This window comes from Gymnodraco acuticeps, unplaced genomic scaffold (assembly GCF_902827175.1).
Source record: "Gymnodraco acuticeps unplaced genomic scaffold, fGymAcu1.1, whole genome shotgun sequence".
Classification (NCBI taxonomy): Eukaryota; Metazoa; Chordata; class Actinopteri; order Perciformes; family Bathydraconidae; genus Gymnodraco; species Gymnodraco acuticeps.
The window spans coordinates 2,157,308-2,178,186 of record NW_022990701.1 but is presented as its reverse complement, the minus strand read 5'-3'; the positions used below and the strand labels follow the sequence as shown (position 1 = coordinate 2,178,186).

Sequence of the window (20,879 nt, the reverse complement as noted above, 5' to 3'; positions counted from 1 at the left end):
ACTAGATTAACAATGGGGGCACATAATGAGAGTTTTAAATTAGTATAAGTATCTTACAAATGCTCTTACAGTCTTTCATCTCTTTTGATGAATAAAAGGGAGAGAAACTCAGGGATTTTAGCCTTTGCAGACCATTTACATGCACAAAAACCTACATCAGAGTTCCCGTTAGCCGGTACTTACCGGACTACGACCGGTAAAATATGCTGAAGACCGGCAAATCTAAATCTCTCCGGTCAAAGTGTCCGTTCAAAAATAATTTCCGTTTAGCGCAATACCAAATCAGTTGTGCAACTTGCGCCATTTATGTGACAGACAAGAATAGTCAATTCTAATGTCTAACACTTAATGTGGAGAAAGAGATGTCCTGGATGGGTTGATTGTGCGTTGATCTGTTGGTAATGCCTCGGGGTTCCGGTGGGCATGTAAACAAATGCATAATGCTGCGCTATACTTTGCGGCCTCACCCGGTTGCATAGCGACTAGGGGTGTAACGGTATCCGTATTCGTCCCGTACCGTCACGGTTCAGACGTCACGGTTCGGCACACGCAGTCACACGACGAATACGCCTTTTTTTTTACGAGTGGGAAAAAAGTCTGTCATTCAGGGCAGTATCCACTACACTATATATAATCCAGGGGGCGGTATTGCGCCTAAAAGCTGTTTGCCAGCCGCCCTCAAACAACAAATGAAGAACAAGAAGAAACACAACAACAAAACGAACAAAATACAAGAAGAAGAAAAGTTAGTATGGCGATTTCAGATAACACACAGGAGCTAGAACCCACCTGCTTCTTTTAAATCAGCTGTGTGGGAACATTTCGGGTTCTCTGTGGACTACAATAACGATTAAGTGTGCGAGTGGTGGATCGGACGAGTGGTGGATTGGACGAGGACAGTGTCTCGCCGTTGTTCTACAGTGGTGCGGTATGCTAATGGTAACACACGCCAAACATGCTAAATCATATCAGAAGGCATCACCCAGATTTTCCAATCACCGGAGCCCGGCAAAAGACAACAGCTGTTCAACAGCTGATCCCCGCTGCTTTAGAAGCCAAGAGACGTGAGAGCCGAGAGACCAAAATAAATAACGGAAGCTTTTGGCATATGTTTTTCAACGACTTTGCGCTCTTGAAACACTTTCTTATTATTTATGATGTCATATTTTCAAGACATTCTTTTTAGCTTTACAGCTTGATGAAACCTTTTTGTTTGACATCAGCCATTATAGATAATTTGGCCATCTGAGTGTACTGTGTATGGTTTGTTTTTAACTGTTTAATACAGTTCATTATTCAAAAAAGAGTTCTTTATTTTTAAACTGAAACTTGCACTACTGTTCAAACATAAATAACAACAAACCTGGAATTATGCATTTGGGACTTTTTTTTGCTTTTCTTATTGGACCGAACCGTACCGAACCGTGACCTCCAAACCGAGGTACGAACCGAACCGTGACTTCTGTGAACCGTTACACCCCTAATAGCGACGCTTATTGTTTAGGTGTCTTTTAATAAGCAGGTAGTCATATCATTAGCTAGAACTAGCTGGATCTGATCGATATGGACATAAACGCGAGTGAAGTCTAATCTGACAGAGAGAGAGATCAGCTGCTGCTGACGAGTCGAGAGTCGACACGCAGCTCTGCATGATCACATGCAGCGGTGAGCGGACAAAACACACACTTCAGGTTAGAATATCACACGTAGCTATTTTAATTCTCAAACTACCTAAACTAGTTATAGATATGTTTAGTTTTACTGTCGGGTCACTCATTACTGATCCGGGAGTTGCATGATACTGACGGGCTGTCAGGAGAGGGAGAGAGCGCTCCGTTTATTATTCCTGTGTTATTGTAAGTTACTGAACACTTTTGAATAGTTAATCTACTATAATTAGTTTGTTTAATATCGAATCATATCAATTTGTTTTAAAGCACAATAAATAACAAAGACCTTTGACCGGCACTTTTCTCATTTTGCCCGGAAGATTTAAACTTTAACGGACATGTTGACCGGCGAAAAAATATTCTAACGGGAACTCTGACCTACATAACACTCAGGGGAAGAGAAACCCCCCAAAAAGCCTAATAGGGCCTCTGAGTTTTTTTCCTCACCTGTTACTGAGTCAGTGGAACAAGCCAGAAGAAATACAGAATTCATCATACATCCATAATTCCTGACTATAATAACTTATGAATTGCCTTTTAAATACATTATTTCTTATTATAAGGAAAACATGGTGGAAAACGGCCTGAAATCTGTCACTCTTTCATTTGGAAGTTGGCAAGGGGTAATTGCATTCCCTGCTGATGTGCTTTACATCAGAGTATAACGCCTATAATCGCTGCTCTTTTGAGGATGTGTAAGCCATTAGTTATCTGATGAAACAGGGAATAAAGGTGCCTCTGAGATCAAAGAGGACAAGTGAATGATGGCTGTAGAGGATGTGTGTGAGGCCCCGCCCTGTGTTTCATTGTCAGCGCTCAGACAGGAAGCAGACCTTTCACACTCGCGCACGAGACACAGTGGAAGTTGTTAGAGTTGTTGTGAACAAACAGGAGGTGAATTCACTCGGAGGCAACCTAAGTGTGTGTTCGTACTTTTTGGAAGCGTGTGTGGAAGCTGAAAAGGCATGTGAATATCTGCAAATAAAACATAATAAACTGCCTTTTGTTCTTTAATGTCATGTTAATTCATTGAAAATGTCAGAGCCTTTTGTATCAGCAAACCTTTCTACTATCAAATGTGTATCTTTTCTATAGAACATCTAACATGTGTTTTTTAAGCACAATTACAGTAGGGAGAAAAAGCATACAGTTAGTGTGTTGCTGGTGTATTCAGTGCTCATTGCTGTAAGGGGGGTTCTTCCTTTTTAAAGCCATGAGTGTGGTGCAAGTCGTGAATTATTCATCCCGGCACGCGTGAGTGAATGAAAGGTAAACTGATAGCACAGAGCAGCGCCTTGCTTGGTCTCTGCTGCATTTTTAAAGTGCGGACTGGCTCTCAAATATCAAAATGTTAACATGGTCTTTCCAATAAAACTGTTACCCTGGTCTCTGGGACCGGATGAAGGACATCTGATATGGGGTTCTGAATAATGCAGGATGATGGTTTGGGAAAGAATTGTCATCTAAGACCAAGTTCAGTTTCCCAATGCCATCTCCTTGTGCTCAGGAACATGATTAATGTGTCCAGTAATTATATGGAAGATTTTTGGAAGAAATTACACATAGTTCTTGAGAAAAAGGATCTAGAAACCAAAATACTTTGATATGTGATCATTGAACTGTGCGTGCTTCTGCTTGTTACATTTCCTGGAATAGTTATTTCGTCTTAGTGAACATGAAGGAATAGAAGAATAGTACATTTCAGCGGAGGCAGCTGGCTGTAGTTTCCCTGAAGGAAGAATTGCACTGCTGTCATTTCATGAAAAGGTCCTTTCTAAAATTTGAATTTGAAACTGCTTCCTAAGCAGTCTGTTTGAATGGCTGAGATTTAGCCCTCCTCTGTGTCACTCCCTAATCAGACCCACACCTCTCACCCACTCCTTCTCTGTAAATAATTCAGAGCAGCCTTTTGCCTGCAGAGAACAGCGTACTCACAATTGATAATGGAGGATAGCAGTTAAAAAAACGCTACTGATGCACATTTCAGAAGTGTGGAAAGTTCTGCTTTTAACTACAGTAATTCAATTCAGACACATTTTTCCAGTGACTAACTTCAAGTCTATCAATGCACATCTGTCTGTAAGTAGATGAAAAGTAAATGAGGTACCATGTATATCTTCTTAAAAAACATCAAATTGTATACACTAAAGAAGAACAAGTATTCCCAATGTGAGACTGGGTCAGTGTTTTATTAGGAGGACCTCGTGGAAGTAGTTACCGGCCATGTATTGTTATCTGGCTCATACTGCAAGTTAAAGTGAATATCATTTTAAGGAAGTCCACTTTATGATGTGACGGATACAGAAGATGAGTATTAAGTGATTAACATCCTCCAGTAACACTTTTCTCCGGGATGTTTTCTAGTGGTTGATCGGGCAGTGGGTCGATAATCAAATCAAATTTGAGTTTTTATTTGTATTCTTTTAGTCACGGCTTTGAGTCCGATCTGTGTTGTGTTGTAAAATGGTGTTGTATGAGAAGCTGGCTGTCGATGTTGAGATCTATGTCATCTTTGAGGGGTGAGGTTAACACTTTCTCATTCATGCTTTCAGGATCTTTAGGAAACAGGAAATCCTACTTTGTTCTAGTGTTTGGGAGACAGGAAGTTGTGGCTTTTGTGACTGGACCTCGTTTTGCTTTGGCACGTTGCCCAGAGATTCATTCTGATCAAGGACATATTCATTCGTCTGTGTATTTTTCTGACACTATTCAATGTATAGGTTATCATTAAATTGTGTTAAGATGTATGTATACAATGTCACCGCTTCCTAGATTCAACCAAAAAACATTTATAGTCTATAGTCTCCGAGAAATAATCCACAATCTGCCTTTTCTCCAGCAGAGTGCACCAGAGGAAATGGTCTGTCTGCAAACTCCGTAATATACTGAGTTCATATTGAGTTCTTCTTGTTTTGTCTTAATGACACACAGTTTGTGTCAGTGTTTTGATATTGAACCCTTTTAACAGAAACACAGACAGTTGGCCTTTAGATGAAAGGATGCAAACTTTGAGATGATCCGTGAGGGTTTGAGAAACTATCTAATTTCCCTTTTCCTTTCAGTGTGTCACAATTTGGGAGCTTAATGATAATTGAGGACGTAATTTACAAGCCCACTTAAATGTATCAACCACTAATTGGTTTGAAGAGATTAATGGCGCCATTTGCCACTTGATTAGCCACTGGAATAATTTGTCTACAAATCTGCTTTCAAAGTGTGTTTCTCATCACTACAGATCAGGTCAGTGTTGGGTGAATAATTTACCTTTTGTGAAGTTCGTGGTTGTTTTAGTTTCTAGTGTTTCAGACTCTAAGCTTACACAGTGGTTACAGCGGTCTAACGTAACGTCTCATTAGTGGCTTCATTAGTCTTAATGAAGAGCGCGCTGTATATTTACTCGACAGGGGCAGCACCATTGGCTTTATACAGCGAAGGATCATGATTTTAAAATGTTAAATCAAGCATATAGAGGCAGGTAAACAATATATATGTTTCCAAAAAATAAGAAAACAATTGGCTTTCAAAGGAGTACTTTACATAGTTGCACGTTACAATAAGAAAGTATCCGGTTATGTTACCCTAATGTGCAAGTTTTGTTTAGTATTTAGAGATTGGCAACGTCAACTACATAGGTTATTCAAAAAGATTTAAGATATTGTTATGATTACAATTCACTAGTTTCTTCTTCCTTTGGTTTGGTTACCAGTAAGGATAAATATATTCTCTTTAGACACAAAAGTTTAGTTTGAATAGATTTCAGTTGATCACTAGCTCTTACACAATGTCATGTGAAACCTACCTTTCTGTTCCATTTAAAAACACAACAGCAGAAAATAGTTGAGACTAGATTTAGAGGAGGATATTAAAAAAGTGTAAGGTTACTGCTTTGGTCTTTGCTCTCTGTCTGATTGAAAACGTAGTGCCTTTAGCCCTGCTTAGCTCCACAGTGAAACATAAATACATATACATAAATCATTTAATACTATCTTCTTTTCTCACTTCAGACTCCATCATATCGAGTTTCCCTACAATGATTGACTGTCTGTAGTGTTCATATAGAGTAGACCTTAGACGCACTGAGACACAGTTTTAATGGTTACCAGTCACTTGATACACTTTTCTTTTCAACAGTTGGCGGGCGGAAAAATGCATCATCTGCAGGAAACAGCGTCTGAGGGCTTCTTAATATTTAATAAACTATGAATGATTCATGTAACGGGAAGAAACTCATCTAACTGATGATATGAACCATTTTTAGCAACAAAAAAAACACAAGACTAACGCTGAGCCTCTGAATTAGCCCTGAGCTAACGCCGTTAGCACAGAACTCACTCATAAAACCCTTATTACTTATCGTAAATGCAAATCCAACATATCGATTAGCATTGTGAGATTACACAGAATCTATAGGTATCTGTATCATCACTCCATGATCAGAACTCGAGACATTATAAACAAACGGACTTCACAACACGTGGCATTAGCAAACACGGCAATATGTCTTACCTTTGTTAAGATAGCTTTCGCTTTAGGCAAACTGCGTGCGCATACGCATAGCCCCCACTTCTCAATGGTAACGTTGGTGTGTATGTGGAAATTCCCCTTTGATTATATTGGCTCTAACGGTTCAAAAGAGATGGCAATCATCAAAATCGACCAATGGGTTCCAGAGAAACGGCAAAAAAACCCATTTCCACCCAAATCACCTCAGAGTTGGAGGTTTTTTTCTAAACCTCTCTAAAAAGGTCAAATGTCACTTGTTTTGCATCAACCTTGATACAGGGTACTTATTATATGTATTATCTTTTAGTCTACTAACCCATCATCCAAGGGTGGTTTTCACTATAAGTAAAAAATAATTTTTGGACGGACACTATAATTTACAGTTTTTTTACTATGTTCAATCTGAATTTTCTTTAAAATAAAAAACATCTATACTGATTCTGACTTTTCTACATCCAACTCACAGGTTTATCATTACTTTGAGAAAAAAGATTATTAATTTTCCCCTTTTAGAAGTGTAGTTATGGCCATTTGTTCGGGAAATGTCATTTTCGAGCCTGATTCCTGAAAAACAGGCTTGGGGCTAAACAGGTTAAGAAACCAAACATATAGAACAAACATGTAGAATGGCTGTAATCAGACATTAAGTGTGAATCATTGTTTTGAAAAGGAGTCGTGTTATCTTAAACATTAGGGGATCAGCATGTGCTCTAATGACGCCACATTTTAGAAAACAATGAAAGATGAGTATAACAGTGACACAGATTTTTTGTTTTTGAGCCACACCGAGATTGTTGGTGGGGAGATAAAACGGTTATCATCATCAGGGGATACATTGACTTGGTTTTGTGGTTGAAATTACATTTCAAGTGAAGAATGCTGCCTTGGCCTTTAGGCTGCTCTATATCAGCCATTGAGATGCATGAATGATGGACTTTATCTGACCTTTTATTTGATGAAAGTCAGTTGGAGCTACAGCAAAACTTGCAAAGTTAAGATCCATTCTTAGCCCTTTCAACATTTGAAAAGATTCAGCTTGATTTTCTTTATTGCAGTCATAAAGAACATTATAAGGACGATCTCATTAACCTCTAACTGACTTTACATAATGCAGTTGACTCTTTCCGTTGAGTATAAGAAACACAGATCTTTATAGAGAACCGTATTGATCTGTACAGCTCTTGTTCAGTTAATGCAGTGCTGAATGTTAGTCGAGTAGGCACACTGCAGGGTGAGTGCAGGATTTATGCACACCTTTCTTTAATCATTAGCTAAATAATAAAATTCATACCATGCTTTGTCTAGCTACTTCTCCACTGGGATTTGATACTTGCTGTAAGTGCTGTGTGTAAGCCGCGAGTCATTATGTCTTCCTCTGAAACTCTCCGCTCTGCTGCAGTGAGTCTCCTCTTTATGGATCAATACTGAAGCAGTGAGCTGACACAGTGAAAAGCAATATTCATAAATAATGAGCAGGGCACCCTTTGGCCCGCCTTTCAGTCCTGACCGAGAACAGAACAAAACGGTACATGAATCACGCTTACATTCTGCTTATGGAGCATTCTGATTTAAAGTGGACCTATCATGCTATATTTGAATAATATATTGTAGGGTCATACCTATATAAAATGTCTGCGGGTTTTTTCAAAATACCAAACAGATCATGCATTTTAGCCATGCCTCATTTCGCTCTATTTGCTCTTTTTTAGCCCTGTTTTTGCAAGGGCTGATTCTGTGAGAAGTCTTCTTCGCTGCTTTTGTGGCAGATTACAGCGCCACCTACAGGCCTGGCATATGAACTACAGCGTCTCCAGCGCTTTCGAACGGCAATGGCCGTGGCTGTCTCCTCCTGATAGGTGGAGAGTTGCCCATATAGGCGGAGCTCCTCGTTTCTGACGTCAGAGATATTTCAAATCTGTATCAGTCTGTATCAGATCCGTTGCAGCCCCGTTTTTAAAGATTTGGGTATGGAGGAAAATAGAGAGGGTTGTGTTTTCTGACACTTGGTGAGTTCCCTGACACACCGGGGACACATATTCATGTATAGAAGACGTACAAAAGTGCATTTAGCATGATAGGTCCCCTTTAAGATAAAGCGTTTTGTCACTGTATTGCCTTGTTGTTCGCTGCATATGATTTAAGATTGTGTTTGTCCTTGTTTTAGTTTGACAGTGTAATACTTTTCTTTATACACGGCTGTAGAGATCTCTGTGTTGAATTCCCCTCCTGCTGTTCTGTTTGTTCCCTGGAGACGACAACCTGGTGTTTGTGATTCATTGAAACAGAAATATCCTCAGAGAGCTGTCACCTTTTAGCACCTCACCCCTCCCATCGGCAGCACAAAGATGTGCCACTGAGTGAGCACGGAGAACAGCTTTAAGTGCTTCATTATTACCCGTTTCACCACCTTTTATGTTGCGGGCAAATTGACACTCGGTCACAGCTGCACATCAAAGCACGAAGCACTCCACCCAAATAAACGGGTGTGGCAATAGCAGTACTTGTCATTTTTGCAATATTCAACTGAAAAGAGACTAATGGCAGTCGATTTTAGAGTAGATCTCTCTGCGTCATTTAAGCCAGCCAGACAGCATCTAGCATACTAAACAGGGTGGACAGCCCAGGGGCAAAGACACTTATATACCCTTTGTGGAAACAGACTTTAATTGACCACTTAAAGGTGCATTCAGACGTGATGCCAATTTTAGAGGCGGCGTATTTGCTCATAAACTCGACATTAGGATATTTGACGTTTCAAGACCCAGTTTTGCCATTAGCAGGATAAACTGAGGTGAGAAGCGAAATTAAATTAATATCCAGGGCATTTGATTCCACTTCATCATTGCGCACAGATGAGACAAAATAACAAACAAAGAACTAGATGCGATCACTGAGGCTGTCAAATAAAAACACATTTCCATACTTTAAAGTGAAATGAAATCACTCGATGGTTTGCTATCTACTTAAAAGTAATGCTTGTAAAGTTGTTTCATTGTTTCAAGCAAATAAGACCATAGCACAGGTGTTACAGGTTTTTGATTTACATTTTGATTATTAGATTAACTGTTTTGGCCATTACATGTCAGAACATAATGAAATATGTCGTCATTGTAATTTCCTGTAATATTCTTCCGTAAATTCCCCACATTTAAGACATGTATTCAAACCCTTTGCGTTCTCATACAAAAAAGGTTGCATTACTTTTGTTAGCAAACATTTGACCAATACATTTTGACCATGTAATCCATAATTATATTTATTTTTCATGTTTAATTATGGGACTTTTGATTCTTGTAGCCATTTGTGGAAAACAATAGGTTAGTGTTTTTAGTATTTTGCTGCTTCTGCATTGTATATCCCTTTGTGCATTGTCCCTGTATTGGTGGTGATAACAGGCAGTGTTTTTGAACATTTACTGTTATGTGTGTGCTATTAATAGCCAGCTGCTGCCGTTCCTTTAACAGAGGACCCATTCGCAGGTTTTTTGGAAACCTATCTTTGCCTTGCCGTTATCATCGCCCCTCCCTCCCTCCCTCCCTCCCTCCCTCCCTCCCAAGGCCCCACAGCCTCATCAGCTCCGGTTAATGTCGTCCCCGAGCGCCACTTCATCGTCAGGTTGAACGTCTGCGCTGAGGTGAGCAGTGAATATGAAGTCTCACTAAAGCTGGGACAGATGTTGACACACGAGGGAGTTAAAAAAGGATGAACTTTTTTACTGCAGATGTTTACTCTTGCTCTAATCACAGACATGCCAGCTGCATAAATCCCAAAATAGTGTGCATTCGTAAAAGCTTAATGACTGTTAATGACTGGGAATGAGATAAATAAGTGCATATTTAAAGAGTTGCTAATTTTCCACTGAGAGACTAAGCTTTTCAAGTGGCCATTTTATTTGACTTATTAGAACAGCAGACATCAGCGGCACCTTGACCGCGGTGACGGATTATTACCATAATAGTCCTGTCTGCTCTGTTATTGTCTCCTAAATGATTACCCCGGACCCCTCCCCCACTGTATCCTGCTCATCAGTCCTTCTGGTGCACGCAGACTGGCTTGGATTTCTTACAATATTCTGTCCACTGCTTCCTCAATTATTGGAACAAACGGGAGCTCAGATGTCATTCGAGAGAAGCACTTTTATCGGCAACTTGGAGGAGCTGAGTCTGAGTGGTTTACCGCTGGTGGGGGGGTGGTGGGGGGGGGGAGGCTGTACAGTGGTGGCAGCAGCGTTGACGGCGATAGCATCCTCATTTCACAGAAGCCGCAGGCAGTGGAGGGAGGGGAGAGACACGCATGGAAACTGTGGGAGGCAGACGGGAGTAGTGACAGGCGTTGCATCCTGAGTATTATTTGCAATATCACAAGAAGCTGTTATATGGATGAGTGAGTTTGAGAAAAAAACAAGAGGAAGCTACAGCAGGAGGCGTTTGTTGTTTAGAGATAGAAGTAGAGCGGAGGGAGTGGAGTAGGTGTGAAGCAATCACCAGGGAAATGGACCGGGAAACTGTACTTCCCAACACACGTGTCCTCAATGTGGATTAAGGTGAGCGCCGGCGTCTGTGTTATGTTGCTGAAACAAGCCTGATCTCAGTGACGGAGTACCTGTGGATCAGCGGCATGTGGAATAATTACAGAAAAGGCATCAGCTGTGAGGACAATTAAGGGATTCAGAGGACCAGGAAGTGGATGCGGCTCGCAGCTCATCTCTTTTCCACACGTCTTCTAACCCCAGAACAGCGAGTCTACTAATGAGCAAGTCGATGTGTGGCTGTGGGTGCAGCTTCATCTCCTCTTTGATGAAGAGACTGGGCCGCACAACGTGCTGCTCAGATCTGTTCTCCAGCCATACTTCAGAACAGCTGCACCGACTGGCCACCGGCTGCGCACCTCAACCAAAGGTAACGCTGCGTCCGTGCCCTCTGTCTCCGCACCCTCCTGATCCATCAGCTTTTGTGTGTTATCACCCGTTTGCAATGCAGGACACATATGGGGCCGGACCTCATATTGCAGAAAGCACCGCGTGTGAAGTACAGCCTTGTTCATCTGCTTTGGCTGTCCAAAACTATTTCCCAGGTTTAAGAAGTGTGCTACCAGGCAGTGCAGCGCAGTAATTGATTCTTTAATGGCACTAGGTGATTTAATGGCTGTCTTGCTGCCTTGACAACAGTGGACTTGCTTTCAGCTGACTTATTCAAATGGCTGCCTTCAGACAGCCTGTGGTTTACAGTAATTGCTGCCCATCAACAATTGAGGGAAAAAGCTTTTTCTAATGGAACAAATAAAAGCCTAACAAGATTTTGTGTGTCTGAGTGCTTGTGTGCAAGTGCCAGTGTGAAGGTCTCCCTTACAGAGACCTTCTGGCAGACGGCCATCCTCGCAGTAGACGAGATTGATTCTCTACGTTTCTGAGAAAATGTATGCTCATGTGTAATGATGGAATTCCACAAAGGAAAATGTTGCATGGCAACAATTCAATTAAAGAGATAATAAGTGGCACTTTTTGAATGAGGTTTTTTGCTTGTAGACAAAACCTTAATCCCATTGTTATGTTGAGCAGAAGTTGTTGTTTTCCTGAAAAAGCATTGTCATAGTGTGAAGAACTTAAAACTATGAAATGAATGTGGAGAAACGTTGTCCCTCTGTCGAGCAGCTCAGGGTTTCACTTTCTTCCTCTGAGACATCACAGGGCACCAGCTCTAAATAGAAACATCGATTTAAAGCTCCTGCATTGAATTGGAGACAAAAAGGTTTCAACAAATGCAGTGTATTTATAGGATATACAGTTTTTATCAATCCTCAAACTGTTTCTAATATTGCATTTGTTGGCTCAAAGATTTTTGCCATTGAAAAAGTTAAAGGTTTAATCTTCTCTTATTGGTTTTGGTTGCAGTTATTCAGGAATCTGTTAGGACAGCAGAATGTTTCTAGCAGCTTTAAATCGCCAATATTGGTTTGCTCAGTCTTCACTTAGATGTTCAAATATTAACAGTGGACATTAATAGAATAGAATGGGAGGGATGAAACCCTCTTTAATGGTCACGCATGCAGAGCACACAGCACACACAGTGAAATGTGGCCTCTGCATTTAACCCATCCTAGTACCAGAAGTCTAGTACAAGGAGCAGTAGGCAGCTATCGCAAAGCGCCCGGGGAGCATTGGGAGTGGGTGGGGGAAGGGGGTTGTCCGGTGCCTTGCTCAAGGGCACCACCGCAGGGCCCAGGAGGTCAACTGGGACCTCTCTAAGTAGCAGTCCACACTCCATATTTAGGTCTGTTCGGGGACTTGAACCGGCGACCCTACGGCTCAAAGTCCAAGCCCCTACTGACTGAGACACTGCCGCACTATGGAGTCTAATGGAGTCTTTGTACTTCCGCTGTTCGATCTATATCTGTTGCTATGTGCTTTGTGAACAGCAAATCTTCTCTCCACTCTCCACTGTTGTATTAAGGTCATGTTGGTGTGATTTATCGCTGCTATTTGAGGATGTTCAGCTCAGTCCTCTTATTTTCCTTCCGTATTCTCAACACAGTTTATGTGCTCGCTTCATCCAGTAGCCTTGAAACCACACGGTTTCTTACTGATTCAGGTTTCATATTTTTCAAAGCTAGAAATCATTGTCGCACATTAGCCCTTAGGATCTCGGTTTTCACAATCCAACAATAAACATAGAATCCCATCATAAGCATATTATTCATGAATCTGAATGATTTGAAATGGATATTTTAATAGATGCCAACTCAGATGTCATTAATTCGGAAAAAGCAATATGTCAGTAGTTTTTGCTACTAGTTTTGTTCTGCTTTTATATTTTTGAAACATTTCAATAAAACATGGCTTTTTAAACATAATTATACCCAAGTATCTTCATTAAGTTTCGTCTCAACCAACGAGTGGTTGAGACGGCTAAATTAAGGCGAGGAAATCACAAGATTAATAGAACTTTATAAAATAAGTTTTGCCAGCTCTAAAGGATATGAACGAGACCGTAGATGTGTTAAGCCGGAACTGTTATCAGCATTTAAGACTTTGATAGCAAACATTGACTGATATATTTGTTTTTATAAACATCTGACAACAATTTCCTAAATGTTTGTTTAATATGAATCATGTTTGAGGTATGTACTAAACAAGATATTTTGCATTGGAAAACAACTTCAATCACAACTTTATATGACATATATTATATTAAGAATGGAATGGGTTGCAGCTGCAAAAGAAATAGAGCAAGCTTCATGAATGATGCATAAGTAGTAAGATGCCCTAATTGAACAGATACTGGATATTGGCTTAGGACACCAAAAATAATAATTTTGAAACAACACATTTATAAAGCATTTAAAAGTGTTATTTCCTGCTCGATGCACAACAGCTGCTAGATGACATTTCAGACTGTGTTTGAGTTTTATTTGAATCCCCAGTAATTGAGAAAATGTAAGTTTTACTGACTTGCCGTTAATGTTTTGTTCTACAGCAGTAAGAAACACATTTGCTTTTCAGTTGTATTGGGGGGCAGTCAGATGAGCTTCTGTGATGGTATCAGAGCTGTGCTGTCTTTCCAAATCCACCAGAGAGAAGCACACTCTGGCTGAAGTGCTCCATGTTGACTCTGTTCACAAGGCCAAACTAAACTCTGTGTGTGCCACAGCTGTGGCTTTATCTGTGAAGTGCCAACTTGGCATCGCCCTGAGAAAAAACTCCCACCCTCTTGTCCACATCAGCAGCTTCACCAGGGACTGTCTGTCTGTACGTCATACCACCAGACTGCTGGGCACTCAGTATCATGACAGGATTATTCTAAGAAAATGGAAAAAATTTCGGCTACTAAGCGTTTATAAATACATGCTTAAAAATAATCTGTCCAAGCTGGCATGCGACAAGATATTTAGTGAGAGGGGAACAGGCCAACTGTAGCAGCTTACATTATATACAGAATATGCAAAAAACTTTGAAATAAAGTTAAACTATGTTGGTATTGTTTGTTAAAGTTGTATTCACTTTTCTTCTTGCCACTTGGATTAGACTGACATATCAGCATCACATCTTATAAACTGTTATGCTATTGCTGTTTTTGGCATGCAGTTACTAGTATTTACCCATGGGCACGGAGAAACACAAATATTTATCTAGAGTTCTGCAGGAAATGATCTGGCTTCTCAGATGCGAAAGGCTCCTCTGTGTTTACTAGGTAGCTGCTAATCTTATCTGCATCTTTTTAATTGATAAGCAGTTTCATTTAATTTCAAACCTTTATTTCCCCAGGTGTATCCCTTGAGATCATTGATCTCTTTTTCAAGGGAGACCTGCTAAGTGTGTTCTCAGAACTCTTTTGCCTCTTTTGTCTAAAGATAAAATGGAAAACTAAACGATGAACTTATTAGAATGTGTTTTAGACGACAAAAAAAGACATTTAGAGACATTAACTTGAACGCCGAAAAACCTTACATAGACAACCAAGCTGTAAGAACACTATAGCTTGGTTGCAGTATAAGAACACTTATTAAATTATAGAAGTTTTGTCCCATAACTTTGAAAAATCTCTGATTTCATTTCCTGTGTTTGCTCTCAGACTCTGTGTCACCTGTTTGCTTCCAGGGACACAAATTCACACCTGCCCCTACCCGGCATCCCGAAGCTATTTCCGTCCACTTCATCGCTCTTGCAGAACAACTTTCATTCATCGGTCTCTATTCTTGGTCCTGTAATGCTTAAGACCATGTGCCAAGTCTTTGTTCACTACAAGTGTTCCTAGAATCTCTCTATATGTTAGCCGCACAGATAACCCAATTCAACCACTTTTAAGCTTCCACAGAAGAACCGTTTTATATATAATTGTACACGCTGCTATTCTGAGAGGATTGTCGGTTTGCAATTTAAACGTACATTTGGTTCAAGAAAGGATTCAATTCATGGGTGAATGACAACAATTTGATTTAAAAATACGCGCCAACATTTGTGCTTTTCGGCTATAATTGAACAAGAACACACATCTCTGGGCAAACAACTGAATTAAAACGTACATTTAGCTACAGCCATGAGACAAAGACCGTTTCATTTTGTCCTGTTTAATCAAACACATCTTTATTGTGCCTCAACCTCTCACTCCGTTTACACAGCTCACAATTGTTTGAACAACAATAACAACCTACACTTTTCCTGCTGTGTTTAGGGAACTAATTACGGAAACCTGGGCCGTTCCGATAAAAGGCCGGGGCGACTTTAGCTATTCATAGCCTTCCTCCTCTGAGCTCACAGCAGTGAACTGGGAGTCCCGGGGGGGCTCAGTGCAATCTGAGATAGGTCTAATGCTTCCCACCACAGCACCGTGCAGCAGAGAGGGGAGAAGCCTTACAAAGGGACCAGTGGCTTCTCCTCAAGGTCAAAGCAATTGGTTTCCGCTGAGACAGATAAAGTATGTGAGCCACCGGAAAAAAATTCTCATCATGTCTGTAGTGCATTGAGAGTTAGAACCGCCGTCTGCATAGCTGATTCTTAATTTGTCACAGTAATGATTAGCTAAACACCTCATGTGGGCTTTGAAAAGGCCCATTGGCACCGTTTAAAGCTACATTAGCTAAGATTATGTACAATTCAACAGACACAAATAAACCTCTTCATAGGAATGTGTGTGACCAGCTTTGAAAGTCTGACCTCATAGTGAACCACCAAGTGTAATTTGGGTATACATCGAGATAATACAAAATTAAAATCCCAGAAAGAATTGTTACTAATTAAGGATTAGACAAAAAAAGATCACTCCAAATGTCCTTCGTGTATTCACAATATAATAATTGTTAGGAAGACCCCTTTTGTATATATTGTGGCATTCTTAGAGAAATGTATGACAGCATGACTTTCATATGGGCTTAAAGCACAATGTAAATATGTGACGGATAGAAAGTGTGTGTTTACCATAAAGATGTTGGAGCTGCCTTGTCATGCTCAGTTTTGATCAATTGTTTTAATATTTGTAGAATTTATCTTGGCCTCTGCAAATACATTCACAGTTTGTCCCCCTTTTATTAAGAGGCTCCACTCCGGCTCTTATTTCTCGCCCCTTGTCTTACAGCTTTATGAATAGTTGATCATTGATACTAAAAAGCCTTCAGGATGGAACTGCTTTCCATGTTACTTTCGCAGCCCGCCACCACTTTGAATTGACAAATCCGTCCCACTTCCCTTTATTTACATAAGTCTTTCTTGCCACTTGAATCCGTGGAATGACATTGTGTTTTATGAGGATTTGCTTTTGAGTTCTTTACGTTGTGTTTGCTTGAGCTCTAGTCTGGTTTTAGATTCCATAGATAATAAATCCAAACACACACAGTTGTTGGTAAAGCGTAAATAAAAAGAGATAATGGAAAACAATTCAAGAAGAATCAAAACAGTCATTTTTTTTAACAAGTGTACAGATGTTACTCTTTTGCTCTTTGAAACTGTTGTTCTAATTACAACTACTACAGTTTTAGTAGAGAAATCAGCCAATTAATACGTCTTTTTTCCATCATTTCGTGAGCAGAACAATCTGATCTCATTGCATTGCTTTGGTATTGTCAAGATGTGTAGAATCCACATACTGTTTCTAAGTCACTTTAACTATACCATTGTATCAATTTTATTTGTATAAAGTGTAAATGATGAAAAGCCTGAAGAAAAGTTTGATGGATGAACTGGATTTGTATAGCCTCATGAGACTACACCATACCCATCTAAATTGGTATGTGGAGAGAAAGGTTTGTGCACTAATAGTCATGTTGCATGTAAGTGCAGGGACATTTGGACTGAAAGAAGCTTCAAGAGAGTTGATGCTTTGATGGTGACAGATTAGAGCTGTAGGGTGCTTTCTCAGAGAGAAGCTGTCTCCTTGTAGATAAAGCTCTGGTGCCTCTCCTTCAATTGCACATATGCTTTGAGACATTACAGAAGCAGGCTGTGTGACTTGTGTGTTTATTCAGAAGGGTTGCCATCTTAATCCAGTAGGGGTGTAACGGTTCACAGAAGTCACGGTTCGGTTCATACCTCGGTTTGGGGGTCACGGTTCGGTTCATACCTCGGTTTGGGGGTCACGGTTCGGTACGGGTTCGGTACAACAAGGAAAAGCAAAAAAAAGTCCCAAATGCATAATTTTTTCTTCCTGTTATTTATTTTTAACAGTAGTGCAAGTGAAAATAAGGAACTCTAACATTTGGAATCATTAACTGTATTACACAGTTAAAAACAAACCACAAACAGTAACACACACACACTCAGATGGCCATATTATTTATAATGGCTGATGTCAAACAAAAAGGTACAATAAGCTGTACAGCTAAAAAGAATGTCTTGAAAATATTAAAATAAATAATAAAGTGTTTCAATAAAAGGCAATACAGAACTGTATAACATCTCCTGATGTCAAAATATAAAATAAATACAACGATAAATATAAAACTAAAATAAAATCTGTACCTTTAGGAGCAATGTCTAACATGTGTAATTAACTTGTGAGTGTGTGAGGCCATTATGCCTAAATAAAGGTACTCAAGCTTTACTCTATTTTCAAGTTTTTCTTCAAAAAGATGAGTTTGTCTACGTTGTTAGTAGTGAGGGCAGATCTGTTGGCCGTCGAGAAAACCCTCTCGCTGGGGACTGAGACTGACTCGGATGTGATTGAGCATGTTTGACGTGTTTCCACTAGCATACCGCACCGCTGTCGAACAACGCCGACACACCGTCCTCGTCCGATCCACAACTCGCACCCCATCATTGTTGTAGTCCACAGGGAACCCGAAATGTTCCCACACAGCTGATTTAAAAGAAGCAGGTGGGTCTTCTAGCTCCTGTGTGTTGTGTGAACTCGCCATAGCTACCAACTTTTCTTCTTCATGTATTGTGTTCGTTGTTTTTTGTTCTTGTTCTTCATTTGTTATTTACGGGCGGCTGGCTTTTAGGCGCAATACCGCCCCCTGGATTATATATAGTGTAGTGGATACTGCCCTGAGTGACAGACTTTTTTCCCACTCGTAAAAAAAGGCGTATTCGCCGTGTGACTGCATGTGCCGAACCGTGACGTCCGAACCGTGACGGTACGGGACGAATACGGATACCGTTACACCCCTATAATCCAGTGAATGCACAGCAGCAACACAGGATTTACAACATAAACAATGTTTATTTTTTCCGAAGCATATATTTCCTGGTAAGTTCTGCTTTTGACAGATTGGACTTTTTGTATGTATTTGTAGGAAGACTAGAAGCTCTCAAGGCTTTTCTGTCAGCATGTGAGCCACAGCATCCAGCGCTGTGTGATCTGAAGCCAAACCAAATCACTCCTGCCTTTTTGTCCTTGTCTGCTTCTCAACAGCAATGGTTTGGCTCCAAGGGCAAATGGTTAATGTTAATTATTTTAATTTAGAGGGAACATGTAATAGTCCCACAATAAGCAATTAACTGTTTAGTGGATCATTCTTTCATCCAAGCAGTTGTTTGATCATTACATGTTTGCCTCACAAACACAAGCTGAGTTTGGAAATGAAACATTACCATATTTTAACCATCTGCCACTCTTGTCCTGTTTCTTTCTCTTTGCAGAATGCCAAGGCCTTCTCCTCCTCAGACAGCCTAGCGAAGGTCCAGGAGGTAGCAAGCTGGCTTTTGGAAATGAACCAGGATCTGCTGTCGGGGGGCAGCAGCAGCAGGCGGGGTCGGGGGCCGGGGGGTCCGGCAGTCCGAGGTAACGCCTCCTCCACGACCCGGGCACCCCAACAGGCAGCAGAGGAGGGTGATGAGGATGAGCACATGAACCGGGTAGTAGAGGAGGAAGAGCAGCTGCAGCAGAGGGTAAGGCCAGTGGACATTCAACACAAAACATTGATAGGAAGGCTTTAGAAAGGTTCATCAAGGCATGTACGTTTTGAATATATTGCTATGGCATAACTACACTTTTACTAATGATTGAAACTGCTGGCGGAACGTGGGAAATCAGCGCATGCTAGTTATGTTCCAGTGATTCGCTCTCCAAATCTTCACATCAAATCTTCTTTTTATAATTTTTTTTTTTCTGCAAAGTGTGGTGTCTTTTTTTAAAAAATATTGTTTTGTACCTGCTTATTCTTTTTATACAGGAAATAACTTGATCTGGGTATTGATAGTTTGACAGAGTATCCCTTAGCATTTATTTTGCCTCTATCAACTTATGGTTGCTTGGTAACCTTATCCTTTTTATACCCTACTAACCGGTATTACACAAACTGTAAAAAAGATTCACAGCTCTGTGCCGGCAACTGAAGAAAATATACACAGGTCTGAATCCTTCAGGTCTTTAATGTAGCCCAAAGTGGGCATGTCTGCGGAGATTTTAATATGTTGGACTGGAGCCGATTTTCCGGGTTAAAAAATGGGACCTATGGCAATAGCAAAACCCCTTCAACAGATTTAATTTACCATCAGACCGTTCCTCTGAGGCATTCTGTTTTCTTTGGCTCCTCACAGGCTGAGGCGTCGCAGGTTGATGGCGAGAGGGAACAACCATGGGCGCCAAGTGAGTCGGGAGCCAGCAACGGCCCTCGGGGGGACGAGGACGGCGAGGAAGACGAGGAGGGGCCTCCAAACGAAGTGAACGGAGGCGAGAAAGGAGCACGATGGATGTGGGGGGCGGAGCAGAGGAGACTACGAGGCCAGCCACTGGGCGAGGAGGAAGAGGAGGAGGAGGAGGAGGAGGAAGAGGAGGAGAACAACAACAGCAGCAGTCACCAAGAGGAGGAGGAGGCGGAGGAGAGGACAGAGGGAGGGGAGTCACAGGGGAGGGAGGGCGAGGAGGAAGAGGAGGAGGATGAGGACGAGGAGGAGATGGACCAAGATAGTGACGAGTTTGAACATTCGGCGGAGAGTGGCAGGGAAGAGGAAGAGGAGGAGGAAGGAGAGGGGGAGGACGGGCTTCGGTGTCCCTCCCTCAGGAACAATGTGTCCACCCCCAATAACAACCTGGACTCGGGGTGTACTCACCAAAGCTCTTCCAACAAGAAGGTAAGAACCGTTTTCATAGGAGTGCTTTACCTCCCCCTGAAGAAGTAGTCCTCTTCACAGAGAGTGGTCTAAAACCCCCAGAGTTCACAGGGACAATGTTTCTGGAATCAACACTATAGGACCACAAACAACATGTAATGCATCTCCATTGTATCAGAGTAAAGGCAGGACCCAAAACATCATGACTAAATGAAACCAAGCATTTTCATGACTGACCAGGTACCGCTAGACTCAAGTAAGAATACTTTCAATTCCAGTGTAATGACCCTTTAAGATACTTCTGCAGCAGTTTCACAGGTTTCTCACAGACAGTGTTTGACTGTTGTCACATCGCTGCTGTGAAAACTCCCCACAATGCTCTGCTCTGGCAGCAAACGTTTATATTTAAAGCAGCAGCTCCCTCTTCTGGCATACGAGTGCAATTGCACTTCAATAAAGTGCAGTACACAGTACTTTTTATTTGTGACAAATCTTACCCTAGGACAGGGGTCGGCTCTTTAAGCCCTCTGCTCTGGCTCCCTTGAGCTTAGACAAAAATAAGAAGGAAATAAAATAAAAATATTTGTAGGACTATTTATATTTTGTTGCACGGTTGAAAATGTTTTGTATTTTGAGGTGACATACAATAAAAAACAAAATGGTTTTAATTAGCTCAACTAAAATTGCGTCATATCCTGCTACGGTCCCGTACCAGCGCCTTTTCT

The 20,879-nt window shown here is 41.0% G+C and overlaps 1 protein-coding gene across 1 annotated transcript in view; it reads left to right on the top strand.

Moving 5' to 3' along the window:
• fbxw7 (F-box and WD repeat domain containing 7) overlaps nucleotides 1-20,879 on the top strand; it is a 137,768-nt gene that overhangs the window by 33,941 nt on the left and 82,948 nt on the right. Inside the window, exons 4-5 of the mRNA XM_034231255.1 lie at nucleotides 18,742-18,990; nucleotides 19,642-20,175. Coding sequence (XP_034087146.1) covers nucleotides 18,811-18,990; nucleotides 19,642-20,175 — 714 coding nt within the window. The 5' untranslated portion in view covers nucleotides 18,742-18,810. The remainder of the gene's footprint in view (nucleotides 1-18,741; nucleotides 18,991-19,641; nucleotides 20,176-20,879) is intronic.